Source organism: Hevea brasiliensis, chromosome 14, assembly GCF_030052815.1.
Source record: "Hevea brasiliensis isolate MT/VB/25A 57/8 chromosome 14, ASM3005281v1, whole genome shotgun sequence".
NCBI classification, from domain to species: Eukaryota; Viridiplantae; Streptophyta; class Magnoliopsida; order Malpighiales; family Euphorbiaceae; genus Hevea; species Hevea brasiliensis.
The window spans coordinates 20,172,047-20,194,834 of record NC_079506.1 but is presented as its reverse complement, the minus strand read 5'-3'; the positions used below and the strand labels follow the sequence as shown (position 1 = coordinate 20,194,834).

Sequence of the window (22,788 nt, the reverse complement as noted above, 5' to 3'; positions counted from 1 at the left end):
GTTTAATTAAATTTAATTTGCATGCCAAATATGGTTTAAAATACAAATAAAATTGATTTTAGTGTTTACTGAATAAATTTCTATTATTATGGCATATTTTGTACAACATTGTTATTTCAAGAAAGTTTAAGGGATACTTACTACTTGATTATTACAGTTGCCATCAGGGCAAACTACCCTTAAAGAAAGATATACTTTTCTAGTATGACAAGTTAATCAATGTCTTACTCCTGTTAAACTCCATATAAGCTCTATGCAATTATTGTTCTTTTTGGTACTTACCTTAAGGCTACTTACTAATTTATTTTTAAAATAAAATAAATATTAAAATTAAAAATTTAATCACTTACAATATGAGCTTGTGATGGGCCAAAACTATACAATGGCTATGGGTCTATCTAACCTAATTCTTACACTTTATAATATCTTATTACATCATATATAATATAAAATTAACATTTATATACAAATTTCTATTAAAAACATCAAATTACAAACATACATTTTAATTTCTTATTTTGATAGATTCACAGTGTTTTTATATTTGAATTCGTAAAATTAATTAAACATATACAAAAACTATAGAAAATTTTCAGAAACATGCCAAGATATCATATCAAATTATAAAATTATTAGCTAGTCTAAAATCTCTACTAAATAATTTACAAAAATCGTGATTCACCACTGTTATGCATTAGAGATAAATTTGCACTACTTTTTTAAAATCAATGTATCTCACAAACCATGAAAGATATTTACATGAAACTAAAGGGAAAAGTTAGACAAGATCTTAAACTTATTTTTAGAATCAATAATCACCGAAAAAGATAAGGAATTAAGGGAGATATTGACCCTAAAATTGGTTGTCCTATAAATCATAGATAAAAGACACTCTAAATTTAAACAGCTATAACTTTCTCAACAAAAAAGTTTTTGCATGATTCTTGAGACTAAAATTATTAGAATTTCATGAAGAATATAAATATAATTCTTATATAATTTTTAAAGAAACAGAAACACAAAAAAAATAATAAACAACGTGAAGACAGAAAATCAATATGTGCAGAGTTGTAAGTTTCCCTCAAATCTATTGCACGAACATAACTGTTATAAACATATGAGACTATCTAAAGGTATATAAACATGAAAGAATAGATATATGACATATTTCTTGAATATTTATAATTTAGAATGCATATTTTAAAGAATTCTTAAAGGTATCTTGAAAAAAAAAAGGAAGAAAAAAAGAAGAAGAAAGAAGGGAAATGGGGAAAGCTTACTAAATTAGAGATATGGAGTGAAAGTTTTTATTTTTTTCTTGTGTTGTATTGTTCTCTCCTCTCTCCCTTTTTTTTTTTTTTTTGCTTTTCTATGAGGTATTTATGGGGTTTAAGTCAAAAAAATTATATAAAAAGTTTATATAATCCATAAATAAGAAGATTTAAGGAGTTTTGAAGAGAAAAACTTCTTATTTAATTTTTATTTTCCTTAAACGTTAAAAAAAATTGTGGACTTTTATTTATTAAATCAAAATTTCCTACTAAGCCTTATTGGCCTTAGAGAACCCAATTAGGTCTAATTAGATTTTTAAATAAAACAAATTCTCATAATTAAATTTAAACAAAAAAAAATTCATTTAAATTTAATTAAACTTTTTTTTACTCTTTTAAATTATTTTCTTCAAGAGACATGCCGTACATATAGTTATCCATTTTTAATGCCTCCAAATATATTTCATAATCATATAATTTTTTTTTATCATTGGGTTCTTTAAATACTTAATTAAGTAGTCTTAAAGAGGAAAACTTATTATTTAATTTTTATTTTTCTTTAAAAATAAAAAAAAATTGTAGGCTTTTATTTATTTAATTAAAATTCTCTAACTGGGCTTTATTGGCCTTAAAGGGTTCAATTAGGTCTAATTAGGTTTTTTTTTAATAAAACAAAATTTTAAAATTAAATTTAAATAAAAATAAATTTCATTTAAATTTAATTAAATAGTTTTTGTACTGTTTTAAATTATTTTCTTCAAGAGACATGTCGTATATATGGTTGTACATTTTGAATGCCTCCAGATACATCTCACAGTCATATAATTTTTTCATTGTTGGAATCTTCACAGTCTCAGTGCACATACCATAAGGTCATACAAACAGTGGTTTATAATATTTATGCGATTATTAATTGGTGAAAGTAATATGGTGAAAATCTTAGAATTATATGAATATAGGCTAAAACTTATGTATTTGAATCCATGTGTTGAGTCTTTAATTTTCCTTCACAAATGAATCATCTAGTATCTTCTCCTCGAAACAAATGTGACAACATATGATGCATAATCAATTGATAATGCTAAGAACTGATGATTCATACCATCCACTAAAGCACAACTCAGTTTCCCATATATTAATAATTAATGTAAATGCAGAATGTGAATTCTTTTAATTTCTAGCTTAATCAAAAAAGAAAATTAATAATTAATACAAATGTAGAATGTGGATCCTTTCATTATCTTTTTTTATTGTAAAAAAAAAAATAAAAAGAAAGTTGATTATTATTATTATTATTATTATTATTATTATTATTATTATTATTATTATTATTATTATTATTATAATATGCACCTTAATTTTTCATCAATATGGATTTCTTATCTAAAAATATAGATCCCAAAACAATTAAGTTTTGAAAAAGGGAAAAAAAAGGGTTGTGCTGATCGATTAAAGAAATAAAGTGATGGACACTTCACTTCACATTGTCAAAAAAATAAAAAATAATCTGCTGAGCTCTGCTCTCTTTCTACAAAAAAAAAAAAGAATAATAATAATAATAACAATAATAAATGAAGTGATGAATTTGATAAAAAGAAAATCATATAACAAACTTAAAAGCTATTTTTGTAATTTTCACAAATAGACGACCACAAATGAATCGGAGGATTTCTCACTAATGGGTATCAATATATCAAGTAAAAGCAAATCATTGTTATAGAACTGGATTGATCCAGTGGATTGTCCTAGTGAATTCGTGATTTGCATATAAAATCGGGCTGGTTCTCATCAAACCAGATAAGGAATTGACCCATAAAAAACTGAATGATTAGGTGGTTGATCCGGTAACCCATTGATCTAATAATCCATTGATTCAGTCAATTTAAAATTTTTTAAATTGAAAATTTTTAAAAATATCAGTGATATTAATATTTTAATATTTAAAATTCAGCTATTGTCTTTTTATTTAGGACTATTGGCAAAATAACTCTAAACCTTTGCAAAATTTCTAATTTTGGATAATTTAATTGTAACTTTTAAAATTGAAGAAATGTTATCCAAAACTCATAATTTTATTTGGGAATTTTGACTTTTACCATCTGAAAATATGCTTCAATGGTGTATGTCATAATAATGGTGCAAATCATATTACAAGTTGGAATCTCCTGACTATCCAAATGGCAAAAGTCAAAATTCTCAAATTATATTACGAGTTTTGAATAAAATTTTTTAATTTTAAAAATTATGATTAAATTGTTCAAAATTAAAAGTTTTGGATAACATGAGCAATACACGTAAAGATTTAGATTTATTTTATAAATTGGTCTTTTATTTATAATAATACAAGATAAGAAATTTTACAAAATGATATTTTTTAATATATAATTAATATTTCATAAATATTAAGAAGATATTTATTCATTTATAAAATTATTTTCATTTTATATATCAATTGTAAATTTTGAGAATAAAAAAATATTTAACTTATTTATAATGTAATAAATGTTGAAATATTGATTCTATTAAACTTAGTTAATTATATTAATAAGTGTAATATTTAATTAATTTTTAATAACTCATTGGTTAAACCGTTGACCTACTTATAGAACCAATAACTCATTGACTCGGTTTTTGTAGTTGGGTCTCTAATGCTCCCGTTAATGAAGAAGAGAGAGAGAGAAGAACATAAAAATAAGTAAAGGAAGGACTAAGGGGGAATTTAACTAAGAAAAAAAAAAAAAGAAATAGGGAGGAGGAGGGGCATTGTAAAACACAGAAAAGGGAGAGAGGAATAGGCCAACTGCGCAAAATTTTGGGCATTTGTGTCTTAAACACACTCATATTATCCTCTTTCCTCCATAGCATAGCTGTGTTGTGGTTTCCCACCTAGAAAACGTTATTTTTGATAGAAACCACTAGTTATTCAAAGCTCATTGGCCGATTAATCTAGATTTGCATCGGGCAAACCTACAAAGAGGGGCAAAATGCTCCCTTCGAAGTTTTAAAAATGCTCCGTACCCATCCTCATAAGCGGCCAACCAACTGAGAGAGCGGTGCCAACATGCTCAAGAGGTCGAGTATATTGGTGGTGATTAGGACAATGGATGACGACAGCAATGGCACGTGTGGCCATACACTGCCGCTGATGAAGCTCCAACGGGCTTTACTTTTCCAGCAACCTTGCTTTTGAGAATTTTTGAGCTATCATTAATGTGTATTTGGTGTAGGTAAGCCTGAATCTGCACTTATCTTTGCTCTATGATAATTTAATTATGGTGTCGTTAGGATTGATTAAATTTGAGATTAAAAAAAATAATTAGAACTTACAAAATATTAGGTGAATGACTTGAGCAATTATACAAGTGAAAGGTTAAAGTGTTGTTCCTTTCCATGTTTTCTTTGAGAATAAAAGTTAGTTCTAGACTGCACATTGGCAGTAAAGAATGAAAGTGTTACTGTAATAAGTTCAGAAATTGAATTAGAGGTGAGCTATGGACTTGAACTTAGAACCTCAATTACTTGAAATTTGTGAATTTTAGATTTCTCCTTATATTAATCCTAAAACTAAATGAGTTAACTTGGTCATTAATTTTGGTGCATCTCCCAAACTGAGGGTTATCTCAGTTGGTGAAGGCTTTTTCTTAACCTGTCGCTTATTTTATACTGTTTTTTTGGTTAGGTTACACAACTATGTATACTCTACCTTGATTTTAGCTCTATGTAAATTTATCTTAGTGATACTACATTTGCTCTTGAAATTGTGCATTTATTGAAGAGTTTGATTTGCCTTTATTAAAAATTTTGATTTGTAATGTGGATTTGCAACTCATTTTCTATATTTTGGATTACTTTTCTAGTCATGTAAATCACATTATAAAAGAAAGCTATACTAAATTGTTCAATTAACATTGACTCTAGTGGGCTTTGATGTTGTCTAATTTCTTCGAAGATGCTTTATTTGGATTTGGGAATTTCATATTTCTCTCTTAAAATGATTTTCCTGATTTGTGAAAATACTTGTTTGAACATCTGTCTCTCAGTTTTTGGAATGCTTGAACCGGTAGTTTGTTCAAGCTATTGTGTTTTGTTTGATTGTAGTCAAGGTGTTATACTAAAACTTATGTTATTAAGGATTCAGTGCTACCCATTTTTTGTTGGTTTAGTTTGTTAAATAATTTCTCTTTTGTGAAGTCTACTGCTTATATGTATACAAGTCGAACCTAGATTTATATAGATAAAAAGGATTATTTTCTTTCTAATTTTACATGTATAATAAAATAAAATAAAGACCTTGACTTGGACAAAGCCCAGACTGAATTGGGGAAAAAAAAAAAGAAAATAAATACATGTCTTCGGGAATTTATGGATTGTTGTTTCATTGCTATTTATATGGTTTTTTAATTTGGGAATGTCAAAATTTTAGTGGAATTCTATAATTTTCTGTAAAAATTGAAGAGTGACTTAGTCCTTTATCTCAAAATGAAAGTACGAAGGCAGTTTTCAGTGTCATTCAAAGTAGATAATTTTTTTTTTAATTTTTTTTTCTTGTCTTCATTTTCCTTATACATGTTTTGATTGGAGGCACATTTGACTTTCGAAATATTACTCTTTAGTAACATTGTATATTAATTAAATGATGCCACTTACTAGTTATGTTCCTTTATTCATTTGGATATCTTTTATATGCTTAACATTTGATTCGATTTTTATTTTATTAAAATAATTATATCTATGTTATATTTACTCAAATTTTATTTTATTTTTTTAAGAATTTACATGGACTATGTACATATGAGGAAAGGAAATTATGACTAGAAATAATACTGACATATCTAATTGCTTCGCTATATAGTTTAATAACTGTGCTTAAAATGAAAAATAGAATTAATCTAGAAAACAATTCGATCAAAAACCCAACTCGAAAAACAAATTCCAATAAATTCGTTTATAAATTTTAAACATAGTAACATTAACTTCCATCTTTCTCTAAAAAAAAAAAAATTCAATCTTAATTATACAATTTATCCCAATTATACACGATTCCTTAATTGTCCAAGTATTAATATCTATTAATCAATATAATCCCTAATCACACAACGTAAACTTGAGTAGGTAGAAATACAATAAGGCAAAACAACTTACGATGACACAAATGGTAGCCGCAAGACCTGATGAGGAATGTGGCATCACTGCATACACACCTGTCATGAACGCCACCACCATTAATTCCATAGCAGCAACAGTGACAATAAATGCCCAAGTGAATAGAAAAAAGATCTTTCTGTTGGTTGGTTGCAATGCCAATAAGAAGTGGATAAGCACAACAGAAATGGAGAGGGCCAACGCAAGGGTATCGGTTACAATGAAAGTTTTGAAGGCTAATCTTCTGGTTAAAATTGCTGTTCCTTCGTCAGGGCCATCGATACCACTATAACAGCCAGGTACGGTGAAACCTGCCGCAAAAGTTACTGTTGCTATGAGAGTGGCTACTATCTGATGGGATTCTTGTTTCCTCGAATACACGGATTAACTCATTGTCAACTATTGACATGCTATCAGGTGATTTCAGCAGGATTACAGGCCGACCTCGTTTATATCCAGCGTTCTTTAAGAATCTTGCTGTCAATCCCTGCAACAAGAACTGTGCTGTTACAAAAACAAATTAATGCCTTCCAATCTTATGGGCATAAAATCAAGTTGGAATACCGGTAATGGCAGTTTGCTTTTATGCTTCGTTTCTAGCACCACGTCCAGAGCGGTTAAATTTTCATTATTGGCTGCCATTTTATCAACAAGGTGGTGTCCTGTAAGACAACAATCTTCAAAGCCAAGAGCAGCGACTAGATGGACCGGAGTGTTCCCTTCTTTATCTTTCTGATTAATTAGGTTGGCCAGGGAAGGTTTTTCAGTAATAATTTGCACTCCTTTAAAACTGCCGCTTTCCACAGCAAAATGGAGAACATTCCGGCCTCTATTGTCAGCCAGGTCGCAGCAATCTGGGCAGTCCGACATAATTTTTTCCACCACCTTTAAATGGCTATCGCCGTTGAGAATCGCAAGATGAAGTGGTGTCTTTCCATCTTTCTCGCTAATATAGGCAGCAGATTTATTATCATCTTCTAGTAACATTTCCACAATTGGAAGAAGATTGAAGTAGGAAGCATAATGCAGCGGAGTCCATCCTTCTTCGTCTTGTTCTCTGGTCAGACTGCTGTTTTTATTCAATAATTTTCTTGTCAAATCTGTGATAAAATTGAAAAAGATGTCAACTTTTAAGGGTAAAAAAAAGGAAAAGTGAAACACAGGAAATTAAATATTACAAGCTTTAAAAGCTTATTTTTCTTCCACTTAATAAACAAAAATATTTTTATTGGAAAGATATCTAATTTTATTTTATAATAATATAAAATATTATACTTACATTTTATAAAAAGAACTATATCTATCAATAATTATTATAATCATTTAGCCAATTCAATTAAAATTAAATTTTTATCATTCTCTATATACTAATAATAATATAATATCTATTATTTACCCATTTAAAAAAACCTAACACTATTCTTATAATAATATATTTAATATATAAAAAATAATTTATATCTACATTATTTTTAAACTATTTTTAATTATTAAAAAAATAAATTTATTATAAATTACATCATTATTTAAGGGTATAAACTAAATTTGCACGCATTAATAGACTAAAAACACTAAATAGATATTTTTTAAAATATTTTTAGATAATAATAAGAATAATAATTACAACATTATAATAAAAGAATACTAATGTGAGACAAAATCTTACTATTTTAAAGTTGCATTTATAAGAAAAAAAAAATGCAAGAAATATTGCTGAAATAGATCAATGATTTTTTGTTATTATATTTTTCTTGTAATTAAGAAGACAAAAGTCTAATATTTTATTAATATAATGTTAGTTTATAAAATAGATATTATTTTTAATAAAATAAATTCATCTTAAAATTAATTTAATAATAATAAATAAAATCTAAATTTAATAATTAAATAATCAAATGATTAGAAAACAAATAAAATTAACAGAAAAAAATTAATAAAACTTAATTTGAATTCATATACAAACACTTAAGTGGATTAAAAAAATAAATTAATAAATAAAATTTAAATTTTAATGAATAAAGTAAAACACCTAATAAATAAAAAAAGCAGTTCCGTTGGTGAAATAATTTATGAATTCATGGTTTGAATAGTCATGTAATAAATTTCAACATTTGCAAACTTTTTATCATAATAATTTTATTTCAATTTTTAAAGAAATTAAAATTTAATTAGAATATAATCAGATGGTCCAAAAAAGACATTGAAAACAAATAGCACACAATAAAAATTTAGCCTGTACAAAGAAGCATGAAAAAGAAGCAATATAGTATTTTTACTGTTCTTAGTAATAATAAAAGTGTGATTTTTTTTTTTTAGTGATGTATAATAATAAATATTTCCACCACCTCAAGATGATTATTTCTCACAGCCTCATGCAAGGCTGTGTCTTTATCTGGGCTTGTCGTCTTCAGCATCTGATCACTTTTTGACGCCTCTGCACCTCTCTCAATGTCTTCTTGAGCATTCTTGATGCTATCGATAAGACATACCACTATATTTTTATGCCCAAACCTTTGCTGCAATGTGCAGTGGAGTTTCACCTCTGATATTGGGCTCAACTAGCAGCGACGGACACTTGGTGATAACAAGTTTCACAAATTCAATGGATTCTTCCGTTTCATTTTGTATTGATGTGATGTAAACATGTAGAATTGTACTTTTGTTTGGGGTACGCAAAAGATCCAGCGGCTCTGTGTAATCTTTGAATTTGTTGATTTGGCCTTCAGCTGCAGCATTGTACCATTTAGCATCCATGAAAGTGATGATGTGTTTTTGTTTGGGCTGATCATTGATCTCAGATGCTAATTGGGTTTCGGGCAATACTTGGGAATCCGCCATATATGTAGCAAGGTAGCAAAGTTGAGCAAATGGAAAACAGTGAGCGGGAAAAAGCTTTTGCAGTGAGATTTTTCTTTTCGCTCGCTCGTAGCACACGCATGCCAGACACTTCTATTTATAAGGAGACTGGAGAGTGGAGACATATTTAGGTTGTGTTTGGTTGGTTGAGTTAATTTAATGCATTTTTTTTTCCTTATTAGGGAGTTTAAATTCATAATGTTTTATTTATTGTGTGTATATATCATCCCACTAATAAAATTTTCTGAATTCAAGTTGATCATCCATCTAATTAAGTTTATTTATTTAATTAAACAATTATCAATCAATGCATGTTAACTAAATATCATTAAATTTATTCATTAAAAATATTAATTAGACTCATGGACTTTATACCAAAGCTCTATTGTCTCCTGGTGGTCTGGTGGGGTTGTGATGTTGATGCCAGATCCAGTTCGGTTCCAACCATTGTCAGATTAATGTTAATCCAATTTTAATACTGGAATTATTCAATAGTTTGACAGTTCCAATCAAATTTAACCCTCAATTTAAAGCTAATAATAATAATAATAATAATTCATTTAAGATAAATTTTCTTGATGATTAATAATAATTGTTTTTTTTTTCAATTTTGTTATCAATTAGATGGAATGTTATGGGATTTGTTCAGCCATCTGTGGAAGGATAGATAATGATTAACTAGATTTGGGCAACATGAAAAAGAAGAAAGTTAAAGGGATTTGCGAGAGATGAGTAGAGTTTATAATTAATTAACCAGCCAATCTATGAGATCTGGAAGAAAGCATTACATTCTCTAAGGGAAAGAAACAAAATATTTTCTTTTCCTTTTAATAATACAAAACAAAAAGAAGAAGCAACGAATAGAAAAATGAAAGAGCAAATAAAATATGCAAAGGTATCCCCTTTGCCTCTTAGTGGAGCAACTTCCTAGACATTTCGAGCATGATTCGCTAGACATCTATGAAAATTTAATATGTTTTATATACACTCTTTATTTCTTTTCTCTTCTTGTTTATTTATTTATTTATTTTTTTGGGGTGGGGTTAGATAGTTGGTTGAGTTATTGCAACAAAAGGGGTCTGGGATATTTGTTGTTGGCATTGATAAAAAAGCGCTTGGTATAGCAGAGATATTCCCGACGTTAATAAGAAATTATTATTATTATTATTATTATTATTATTATTATTATTATTATTATTATTATTATTATTATTAAAAATATTCTCGACATTAATAAAAAAAAAATTAACGTGTTTAAGATATTTTCAATAGTACATATAAAAAAAAGTCGTTATTTTTTATTTTAACCACTATATCAATTATAAGCCATTGAACTTAAAACTGGCACAGAAATGTCTTCTATTATTGATCTCAATTTCTCATATATACCAAGATTGATTAGTAGTATATTTTACTATCTTTCACATGACCAATGAGGAGTTTAATCAATTGTAGCCCCAAGACCAATTGTTTGCTCCACATCTACATGCCATAGGTAATATAACATTGGAAAATATTTGTTAAACATTTCCCCATAGTTTGAAGAAGCACATCTTTTAGTTAAAAAAAAAAAAAAAAAAAAAAGCTTATGTTTAGGAGGATTTGGTACGTACATACGGGTTTAATAATGAGTAACTATTACTCTTATAATTTTTAACTTTTTATTAATGTTATTTGAATATTTAAAGAGATTAGATCAATTTTTCACTTCATTAATTTTTATATCTTCTTAAGATATTAAGTTAATAATTACCCTCTTTAAATGTTAAAACTTACAAGGATAATATTTAATCCTTAGGGAGTGTTTGGTACGAGATTAATAAAGAATAATTGTTACCCTTATAATTTTTAACCCTTATTAATATTATTTGGATACTTAAAAAAGAGTAGGTTAACTTTTCACCTCATCAATATTTATGTCTTCTTAGAAGGTTAAATGTTAACCTTAGAGACCCTTCTTAAGGGTTAAAATTTATAATAGTAACATTTAACTATTGATTTTTTAACCTTATACAAAATACATTCTTAATTTTTTAACATTTTACTAAATACATTTTAATTAAGAAGATGAATATTTTGGAAAGGAATATATAATTGTGAATTAAATTGAGTTGGCAATGCCAATGTTAGTTTGGGTTGCTTTCGAAGCAATTTGCTCTTTCGTTACTTTAGCATAAGAAATTATTGTAATTTATGTTTGATTAAAAAAATAAAGAGTAATGACACTATAAATAAAGAGGATATAACTTTGTGTTTGGTTGAAAAATATAAAATGTCAAATTTAAATTTAATAAAATTATATTTTTTTAATTAATTAATAATAAATTTATATTGGACTCATAGATATGAAAAACATCTTATTTAAGTATAGATATAAAATGTTTTGTAAAATTGTATTATTTAAAATATATTTTAAAAGAACTCAAAATAAGTAAAATAATGTTATTTGAAATCAACAATTTATCAATATTTTATATTAAAATTAAATTTAAATTCCTTATTTCAAACTTTGGTATTTAAACACCACATAAAAATATTATAACTTATGAAATATTTGGTTTTATAGGAAACTACATGTAAATAAGAAAAATTTTTCATTCCATTGATTCAACAATAGTATCATTCTCAAATAACATAGTCCACTTTCATTTGAGCTTAATTACTCCCGTGAGGTAAATTTTTTTTTTTAACTTTTTTTTTAAATAATTTGTATAAAAAAATATTTTTTATAAAAATTATTTTGTGAAAAATGTTTTTCATAAAAATATTTTTTATTGTTTAGTTGTAGTAAACTAATTATAAATGTGAATGCCATATATGTATAAGTATTTTAATATTTTAATAAAATTGTGAAAGTCTAGAAAATGACTTTCCTTTTTATTTTTCTTAAAAATGGCTTAATTTTTCTTTTGATCAGAAAATATTTTCCATTTACTCATTTTATGAGTTTCCCAAACACAAATACTAAAAAATGAGTAAAATATTTGTTTAAAAAATTATTTTTCACAAAAACAAATGGATGCTTAATTAAGTAAAACACAAAATATGAAATGCTTGGTACCCTAATAATCCTCTCACAAGCATAATTGCAACTCATGGCCAGAGATTTCTTCACAACAAAGGATCCTATTTCCTCGTTTATTTTTTAAATTGCCTTAAAGCAACAATACATTTTTTTCCCCTCCAAGGCATTGTATGATGATAAGCATTTCTCAATTAAGGGGTGAGTATTCGGTTCAAACCAAACCAAACCAAATCGAACTTAACCAAATTAAATTATGAAAACTGAATTACATATTTTAGAAACCGAATCAAATCGAAATGAATGAAAAATCGAATCGAACTGAACCGCTCTATTTCGATTTGGTTTGGTTCAAACTGATCGATTTTGATTTTTGATTATTTTTTAATTTAGCCTTGATTTTCAAGTTGCTTGTTCTAATTTTGACTTTGGTTTGAACCTGATAACCATTAATCAATGATATTAAATAATTTATATATATATAATTAAATATAATTAACAAATTCCTCATAAAAATAAATCAATTTAAAAATTTAGCAATGATTTGTCCTTTATTAAAGTTTTGGATATTCAAGATATGGCAATCTTGAAAATTAATTTAATATTATAAAATGATAGCGATATATTATTTTATTTAAAAAGAGTGAAAAACATAATCTATCATTACTTTTTTCAATAATAGAGACTTAAATTAATTAAAATAGATACCTTTCGTCCCCACAGCAAATATAAATTTCAACGGTCAACATTAAATTTTAGAAGTTAGAATAAAGATGTCTTTTAATATAATTCACAAACTCTTTTAATATATGTTCGTGAGTGAGTTCGCTAAATAAATTTGTAAGTGAGTTGACTTGTTTACAAATTTATTTATATTGATTATTATATCTTCTAATGTTGTAAATATATTATTTCTGTTTAAGCTTATTTAATAAAATAACATATTACTATTATAAATTATTATATGATTTTATTTCATATATTTAAACGAAACTAACTAATTTATTTTGAAAAATATATTAATTAATTCCTATATTTTTGTATCGTTTACTCTTTAATCTCTCTGATCATTTTAAGCGTTAGTTTAAATTTTATTTAATCATTGTAATTTGAAAAACACACTCCTATATTCCATTTGTTTTCTAAGTCTTAAACTATTTAATTCACATAATGGTAAATTCTCTCTCTTTTAAATATATTGACTAACAGAAAATTTGATTTAAAATGGATAGAGGGACTAAAGAGTAGACAAAATAAAAATATAATGACTAATTAATGTATTTTTCAAAATAAGGGACTAAGTAATTAGTATTGTAAAATAGAGGGATTAAATAGTTTTTGTAAAATAAATATAGTTATTTATAATTTAAATTTAATTTTATATAAAAGTCAGTTATTTTTATGAGTAAATTAAAGTTAAACCTTTTGATGTTATTTTATAATTTTTCAATATATTATTTTTTTTTTTTTTTATTAACTATAAAAAAATATTTGGGAGAATTATTATTTAGTCTATATATTTTAATGAAACTAACTACTTGGTTCTCATATTTTGAAAAATATATTAGTATTAGTTTCTGTATATTTTTATCCACTTAATTACTCTTAATTAATTCCTTCGGTCATTTTAGGTGTTAGTTTGAATTTGATTTTTTCCATGCAATTTGAAATACATAACTATATATTCTCTCTATTTTCTATGCTTTGAAATCTTTGGTCCCCGTAATAATAATTTCTCTTTTTATTGAATATATTAACTAACAAAAAAACTTGATTTAAACTTGTTGGAGGGACTAAAAAGTATATAAAAGAAAAATACAAGAACTAAATCATATATTTTTCAAAATAAGGAAATTAAGTAATTAATTTCATTAAAATTAAGGGACTAAATAATAATTTTCCCAAAACAATTTAACTTCTAAATTCTTCTGCAATAACTTCTTCTACATGCTGGTTGAAATCTAAATGGATAGAGTTAGACTAGACCGACTCTCAATAAATAAATGGGAAATTCTTACCTAGACTGGGTTCATCATATACTCAACATACAATCACGTGAGATCTATATATTTAATAAATTAATGTCACCATACTTCTTATATATTGGATCCATAGTAGAGACTGAGTCTACGCAAGAAAAATCCTTAATAAATAAACAACAAATTATACATTCATAAATTTTAAATACAATAATTTCCGTCTTAATTTTACATATTTTTCTAATTATACACTGCTCTTTAATTGTACAACAGTCCAAGTATTAGTCAGTTAATCATAGAAAGTAACCTTGAGCACGCAGAAATACAATAAGCCCAAACAACTTCCGATGACACAAATGGTAGCCCCAAGACCTGATGAGGAACTTGGCATCACTGCATACACACCTGTCATGAATGCCACCACCATTAATGCCATAGCAATTAAAGTGAAGTAAGCAGCCGCAACGAATAGATTAAAGTACTTTCTCTTGGATGATTGCAATGTCAATAAGAAGTGGATAAGCACAACAGAAATGGAGAGGGCAAACGCAAGGGTATCTGTTACAAGGAAAGTTTTGAAGGCTGATCTTCTAGTTAAAATTGCTGTTCCTTTGTCGGGGCCATCGTGATCACTATAACCGCCAGGTAAGGTGAAACCTGCCGCAAAAGTTATAGTTGCTATGAGGGTGGCTACTATCTGATGGGATTGACTCGCCTTCTCGAGTTCAGTGATTAACTCATTGTCGAGTCTTGACATGTTATCACGTTCTGCGAGTTGGATAATTGAAGGCCGACCTGGTTTATATCCAACCTTCTCTAGTTTTCTTTTTGTCCATCCCTGCAACATGAATTCATTAACTGTGTTGTTCCAAAACAAATCAATGCGTACCAATAGAAATGAATAATTTTTCATTTTGGCACGGTGTTTTCTGTGAGATTTCAAGTTAAAATTTCAATCAAAGCTAAATTGAAAATAATAATAATAATAATAATAATAATAATAATAATAATAATAATAATAATAATAATAATAATAATAATGCCTTCAATTTGTGGGATGATGTAAAGGCATAAAATTAAGTCGGCGTACCAGAAATGGCATATTGCTTTCATCCTTCGTTTTTACCACTACGTCCAGAGCAGTTAAATTTTCATTGTTGATGGCCTTTTTATCAACTAGGTGGTGCTCTGTAAGACAACACTCTGAAAAGCCATTAGTAGCAAGCAGATGGGCCGGAGTGTTCCCATCTTTATCTTTCTGATTTATTAGGTTAGCCAGGAAAGGTTTTTCAGTAATAGTTTTCACTCCTTCAAAACTCCTGCTTTCCACAGCAAAATGGAGAACATTTCGGCCTCTATTGTCAACCAGGTCGCAGCAATCTGGGCAGTCTGACATAATTTTTTCCACCACCTTTAAATGGCTTTTGCCGTGGAAAATCGCAACATGAAGAGGTGTTTTTCCGCTTTTATCGCCAATATAGGCAGCAGATTTACCATCTTTTAGTAATAACACTTGCACAATTTGAAGAAGATTGAAGTAGGAAGCATAATGCAGCGGAGTCCATCCTTCTTTGTCTTGTTCTTTTGTTAGACTACTGTTTTTTTCGAGTATTTTTCCTATCAAATCTGCAATAAACTTGAAATAAATATCAACTTTTCAAGGAATACAAAAACAAATTTCGAAGCGGTATAATTACTTAATAATGGCTAATATATCGGACTGCGAAACACTCAAATCGATTATTATGATCCTTACACTCAATCCGCAAGTTACTGGAACCACTAAATTTTTTAAAAAATTTTTGAAGTTGAATTCAAATAGCTTGATTTATTTACAACTATGTACTTCTAAAAAGCCAAAACTCTTTGTGCGAGTGATTTCGGTGAAACAAAAATTGGCTGGCAAAGAAAGAAGATACATTAGCAGCTTTTACTCACTACAGGCTTAGAGGCGTTTGATTTATCTTTTAGGTATAACTAATAGCCGATAAACATCCAAATAAGTAAATTAAAGTATTTGACAAGCTTAAAAAAATAGAGCTAACAAGTAACTGATATGATACTCTTCAATTCCAGTTTGTATCAACTTTAGAAATAAAGTTGTTTCTCATCGACTGTTAGCTGATTTGATTTTATTTTTTATTTAGATTATATTATCATTTTTCATGTAACTCAAAAATTAATATTATTAATGTTATTTACCATTATTTTTTTTCATTTACAATCTTAAAATCTTAATTAGCGAATTGTAATTTTGTTAAAATATTTTCCATTAATAACATAAAATATAAAATACTTATTTATTATAAAAAAAATACAATTTTTTTTCTAAAAACTTAAAATTATAAGATTTTCTTTCTTCATCAACAATAAAATTACTTTATTATTTTATAACTACATTTTAAAAATTATTTAATTATTTTTTAAAAGAATTTAATTATTTTCTTATTTCAAAAATAAAATAAATAATATGATATAATAAATCAATATTATATTTTAATTTTAATAATATAATAAATGATATAATATATTAAATTAATAATTATATATTTATTTTAATAATAAAATAAATAATATAATATAATAAATTTATAGTTTTATATTTATTTCTATAATAAAATAAATTATATGATACATGCCCTTATTAATCATTTTACATATCAACAACAACAGTTAAATATATTTTTACCAAACACTTAACATAAATTAGCTTTCATTAGCTACTAGCTACCAGCTATCAACTATCAACTAATAATAATATCTATCAGTTAACAGTTATCTATCTATCAATTAACAGTAATCAGCTATATTCAAGCAAATCCTTAGGGTTGTTTAGTTTTCTTAAAGGTAAATTTATTATTTAACCCTAATGTTTTATAATTAATAACACTTGAGTCCTTATATTTTAGAAATTAAACTATTTAGTTCCCTAGTTTTGCTTTTATAACACACTTAAGATCCTTCCATCCATTTTAGACATTAATATTTAAGATAAATTACTGCTTTATCTTATCTTCGGATATTACAATTATTTATAGTTTCATTCCTTAGATTTACAATTATTTACAATTTCATTCATCAGTTTCATCTCTTCATCTCCCTCGCCATCTCTCTACCTGCCCCATTTCTGTCTCTTTCCCTCTCTCTATCTCTCTCCATTTTCCATCTCTCCCTCTCCTCTCTCTCTCTCTCTCTCTCTCTCTCTCTCTCTCTTACATTTATGGCTCTATTCTTCCTCTTCATTTTTATACCTGCATGAAGGAGATAGACAAACAGTAAAGGAGATAGAGAGAGAAACATGGAGAGAAAGAGAAAAGAGCTAAGAGGAGGGAGAGATGAATAAGGGAGAGAGGAGGGCAAAGAGAGAAATAAGGGAGAGACAAAAATGGAAGAGAGACGGAGAGAGATATATAAACGGGAGAGAGAAGAAATGAGAGAGAGAGAGATACAGAGAGAGGAAGAGAGATACAAAAATGAAGGAGAGAGGCAGAGAGATAAATGTGTGAGAGAGGGAGAGAGAGATGGAACTAAGGGATGAAATTGTAAATAACTATAAAAGTAAGGGATAAAATTGTAAATAATTATAAAATTAAGGGATAAAATTGCAAATAGGGAAGAAAAATGGTTTTTGTGTATTTCACAACTGAGCGGAAATGAAGCGTACCTTCATCTTTACTTGTAACGGCTTCGTGCAAAGCTGTTTTACCATTGGGACCGCTGTATGCTGGTGAGGGACATATCTCCAATATCTTAGAGGCAATGATATTGTTCTCTCTCACCGCTGCAAGGTACAGCGGGCTTTCTCGGGCGGCATTAGCTATGTTCGCAAATTCAGGATTTTCTCTAATCAATATTTCCACCACTTGAGGATGATTATTTCTCACTGCCTCATGTAAGGCTGTGTCTTCATCTGTGCTTGTCTTCTTCAGCATCTTAGCACTTGTTGACGCCTCTGCGCCTCTCTCAAGGTCTTCGTATTGAGCCTTCTTGATGCTATGAATAAGAAATTCAACTATATTTTTGTGCCCGAACCTTGCTGCAATGTGCAGCGGAGTTTCGCCTTTGATGTTGGGCTCAGATAGCAGCGATGGACATTTGCTGATAACTAGTTTTACAAATTCAATGGATTCTTCCGTTTCCTTTTTTACTGCTGTGATGTAAACATGTAGGACTGTATTTTTGTTTGGGGTGCGCAAAAGATCTAGAGGCTCTGTGTAATCCTTGAATTTGTCAATTTGGCCTTCAGCTGCAGCATTATACCATTCAGCATCCATGAAAGTGATGATGTCTTTTTGTTTGGGCTGGTAATTGGTCTCAGATACTAATTGGGTTTCGTGCAAAGCTTGGGAATCCTCCATATGTGTAGCTAGCTAGAGGTCGCTAGCAAAGTTGAGCAGTGAAAATTAGTGAGCAAGAAAAAATCCTTTGCAGTGAGATTTTAGGTTTTTCTCTGCACTTGCAACACGCACTTGCCAGACACTTCATTTATAAGGATCCTGGAGAGTGGAGACAAATTTCTGTTGTGTTTGGTTTGATGGGTTAATTTAATGCATTACATTTATAAGGCTCAATACGAATTTAGATATTTGGACAATTTTGCTTACAAATAATTTATTATGAATTTAACTCCCAACTAAAAACGGATAGGCCAGACATTAGTCACAACAAATCCACCCCTCGGGGCTAGTGCAATGTCCCATCACCTCATATTTATTTTATAAATACAAATATATAAATTTTATATATTTTATAAAATAAATTTATTATTTATTTTATATATATATATATATATATATATATATATATATATTAAATGCATAATAAATGCATTCTAAATAATATTTAATGTTGTCATGTTTTATTAGAGTTATCCTGAGAATGAGATATAATAGAGGCAGGTATTATTATAATTTTACATATTTTAAAATATTATTTAAAGATTTTTTTTATTTACTTTAATTAAATTAGAATTGAAGAGATTATATTTTCTATCAATTTCAATATATATTACTGTATATGTCAAACCTGATATGAAACTATTTTAGAGGGAAATAAAATAAAGAAAAAAATTATACTGAGAGAAAATAAAAGTTTAGAAAAAAAATTATTTTCCTCCTTTTATTTGAATATTAGAAAAAAAGAAAATTATTTTATAAATAATGAAAACTTCATTTTATTCTTTTATTTTTAAATATATTTTACTTTCAAACAAAGGCCTACTAATGTCTTTAAAACCTGAATCACTCTATTCAAATCCAAATCCGATTAATGTTTTTAAAACCTGAATCTATCCTAAAACTTTATTAAAATTTATTTTTAACTACCAGATCCTATCACAAATCCTATTATTATTATTATCAAAAAAATATTCAAATCTATTTAATTTTATATATTTTAATTAAAAATCTTCATAAAATTTATTTTTATTAATAACTTATATTTTAAAAAATTAATAATTTCATAAAATATTTTAATTTTATTTTATATAAAATAAAATATATAAAAATTTATAAATATTATCATAAAAAAATATATAATTTATATTTAATTAAATATTTATAAATAAATTCAGATAACAAATACTTTATATATAAAATTTAAATCTAATTTAAATTTACCATAAATATTAAATTTTAAACTCAAATTCATCTTAAAATCCACAATATATTATTAAAATTAATCTTATTAAAACGCAGCCAGATTAAATACCTATAAATAATCCGTTGCCATTCATTCCTGCTGACAGTTACACTTAAAAGTGTACAATAATTGTAGTGAAGCTTACTATAATGCTCACGACTGAAAGTAGACATAAGCAAGTGACGTATGAGCAGACGTAGAAACAGCTACTGATTTGATAAGGATAAATTATTTACACTATATTGAAAGATGTATAAAATTTTTAAATAATAAGTTATTTAAGATATGATTTTTTTTTAAGAATATAAAATTTTTAAAAATTTTACTTTTTTAATTTATTAAATTAAAGAATTCAAAAAATTTTAATAATTTATTTTTTATTATTTTACATTACTTAAAAAAATTTCTCTACACTTTATTTAATATACTTTATTTTTACTTAAAAAAAAAAGTGTTGATGAGTCCTCATCCTCAGAGGTCCCAGCATGGGAGTGAGTGCTAGTGAGGCACTTAAAAAAAAAATGTGAGTGCTAGTGAGGCACTTAAAAAAAAAATAGTGCTGATGAGTCCTCATCCTCCGGGGTCCCAGCATGGGCAGTGAGTGCTAGTGAGGCACTTAAAAAAAAAATAGTGCTGATGAGTCCTCATCCTCGGGGGTCCCAGCATGGGCAGTGAGTGCTAGTGAGGCATTGACTTCTAAAAAATTGCACAGGAAGTATATTTGTTTTCATTGATTATTTATTTATTTATTTTTATCTCATATTGTCTCTGTCATGTAAAAGAGGAAAATACATTAAGGATGAACACTGAGTAATTGATTACAATCGATGAAATTTAATTGTTTTAGTAAAAATAAAATTAATTTAATTTAATTTTTAATTTAATTATCTTTAATTTGATAATTAAATTAATTGAAATAATCAATTTTTTATTAATTTATTAATATATTAATTATAATTTTATTAGCAATATATTAGTTATAGTTATTATTTTTATGAATTATAATAATAATAATAGTAATCAACTCGTAAATATTCTTTAATAATCATATTTATTATTTTTTATAAATAAAAAAGATTATAAATATATTTTATTTTTAATTAATTAATTAATTAATAATATAAAATATATTTTTTTTTTCAGCTAATTCGGTTATAACTGATAACATAATCCCATTAAAATTCTTTATTATATATGCTTAGTTCCAAGTGTTTTGAGTAATCCTATATATATGGACTGATTTACTTAAAGAAATTGCAATTATATATGCTATACCACTCAGCCTCTTCATTGGTCCATGTTCAGGTCTCTGCTTTGAAACACTATGTGACCTCGCCATAGCCTTAAAAGATATGAATATTAGTCATATAATTAGGGCAATTCCCATATTGCCTAAAAAAATTTATCTATACACACAATCATTCTCTCTTGGTAGGTGTAATAGGAGCATTAAGAATTTGTGATATAGTATTATAATAGGATTATAATAGGATTTTTAGCATAAGTTACTATTAAAAGAATATCAAAATTTTAATTTGTGATAAAGTAATACTAAAAATTAAAATTATTTTTAAATTTAGTGACGGATAAATGGTTGCTTAAAGAAAATTAGTGACGAATTAATATGGATTAATTAGTAATAGATCTTCGTAGCTAATAAAATAGTTAATTTAAATTAATATAATAATTAGGTTAATGATCATTTGAAATATTTTATTAAATTCATGGGAATTAATGAAATAGAGAAATTATTATTATATAAATTTAAAAAATGTTTTCGATTGTTAAAAAAAGAGAAAGTTGATCTTTTACTAAAGTTAATAAGAAGTCGTATAATTACGTTTAAAATTCAATTATAATATATACTCTATTTATGATATAATTCTTTTGATTAATAAATTAATCGAATATTTTTTCACCATCTATTTTTATAAAGTTCAAATCGCACATGTAATTGAATAGTGTTTAAAAGTTAAGAAAATTAATTGATATCATTTGCCAATTATGTGATTATTGTCTAAATTTAAATATAAAAATTTTAATTGAATGATTTTAAATATTGGGAGAAATTCTCATTTAAAATTAAAGAGCTAAAATGAACTTTTGGAAAAATAAATAATTTTTTTTTGTGCCATGTGCAAACATATATACGTACTGAAAAAATAATATTTTGTAAAATTTATATTTTATATTTGAAAATTAAAAGATAAAAAAATATTATTACTTAAATAAATTTGGTATTATGGTAATGATGAGTTAAATTTAATTGATTATTGGAAATTAATATGTTTTAGTGAAAACAAGTACACTCTTAAAATTAAAAAAACAAATAAAAAAGCTTAAACTAGTAAGTTAAGAGTATATTTTACTTTTAATTAAAGTTGATTTATTATTTTTATGTTAAATATTAACTTTTGAAAGCTATTGACATTGATAATTTAATAATTATGTGAGCATTTTTTCAATTCTAAAAAAAACGTATAGATAAAATAGTTAGAGTTTTATTATAATTAGTATATTATATATATAAGAGATTGCCATCATCATCCATCAATTTATGATATTTTTATTGGAGATAATACTTAATTAATGATGTTAGATTTGTGATATTATTGGAAAGTGTGTTATAAATCCTGTAGAACAAAGGCAAAAAGCTATGGGCTATTTATGAAATCTTAGTTTTTATGGCTTACAAAATTAATTAAAATTACTTAAATTTTTTCTAAAAAATTTAAAGAGTCAAAAAAACTAATTTATATATCAGACAAGTGCTTAAATCAATTTGAAAAAAATGCTAATCCCTTTTATTTTCTCTCAATTTATTTTCCACACATCTAAACAGAGATTTGAACTAAGAATTTGGGATTCTCTTTCCCAT

General features: G+C 26.5%; 2 protein-coding genes across 2 annotated transcripts in view; both read right to left on the bottom strand.

The window, feature by feature from the left end:
- The window catches only part of LOC110653206 (protein ACCELERATED CELL DEATH 6), a 31,897-nt gene extending 22,646 nt beyond the window's left edge, over window positions 1-9,251 (bottom strand). Inside the window, exons 1-4 of the mRNA XM_058134409.1 lie at window positions 8,954-9,251; window positions 6,978-7,513; window positions 6,795-6,900; window positions 6,473-6,724 (exon numbers count right to left, since the gene is read on the bottom strand). Of these exons, the coding sequence (XP_057990392.1) occupies window positions 6,473-6,724; window positions 6,795-6,900; window positions 6,978-7,513; window positions 8,954-9,251 (1,192 nt within the window). The remainder of the gene's footprint in view (window positions 1-6,472; window positions 6,725-6,794; window positions 6,901-6,977; window positions 7,514-8,953) is intronic.
- A 5,308-nt stretch (window positions 9,252-14,559) lies between these two features.
- On the bottom strand, window positions 14,560-18,693 carry LOC110645292 (ankyrin repeat-containing protein At5g02620-like). The gene is made up of 3 exons (XM_058134408.1): window positions 17,935-18,693; window positions 15,361-15,896; window positions 14,560-15,108 (listed from the first exon to the last, which is right to left on the bottom strand). The coding sequence occupies exons 1-3, from the start codon at window positions 18,626-18,628 to the stop codon at window positions 14,560-14,562; spliced, it is 1,779 nt and encodes a 592-aa protein (XP_057990391.1). The 5' UTR covers window positions 18,629-18,693.
- Window positions 18,694-22,788: the final 4,095 nt, after the last annotated feature.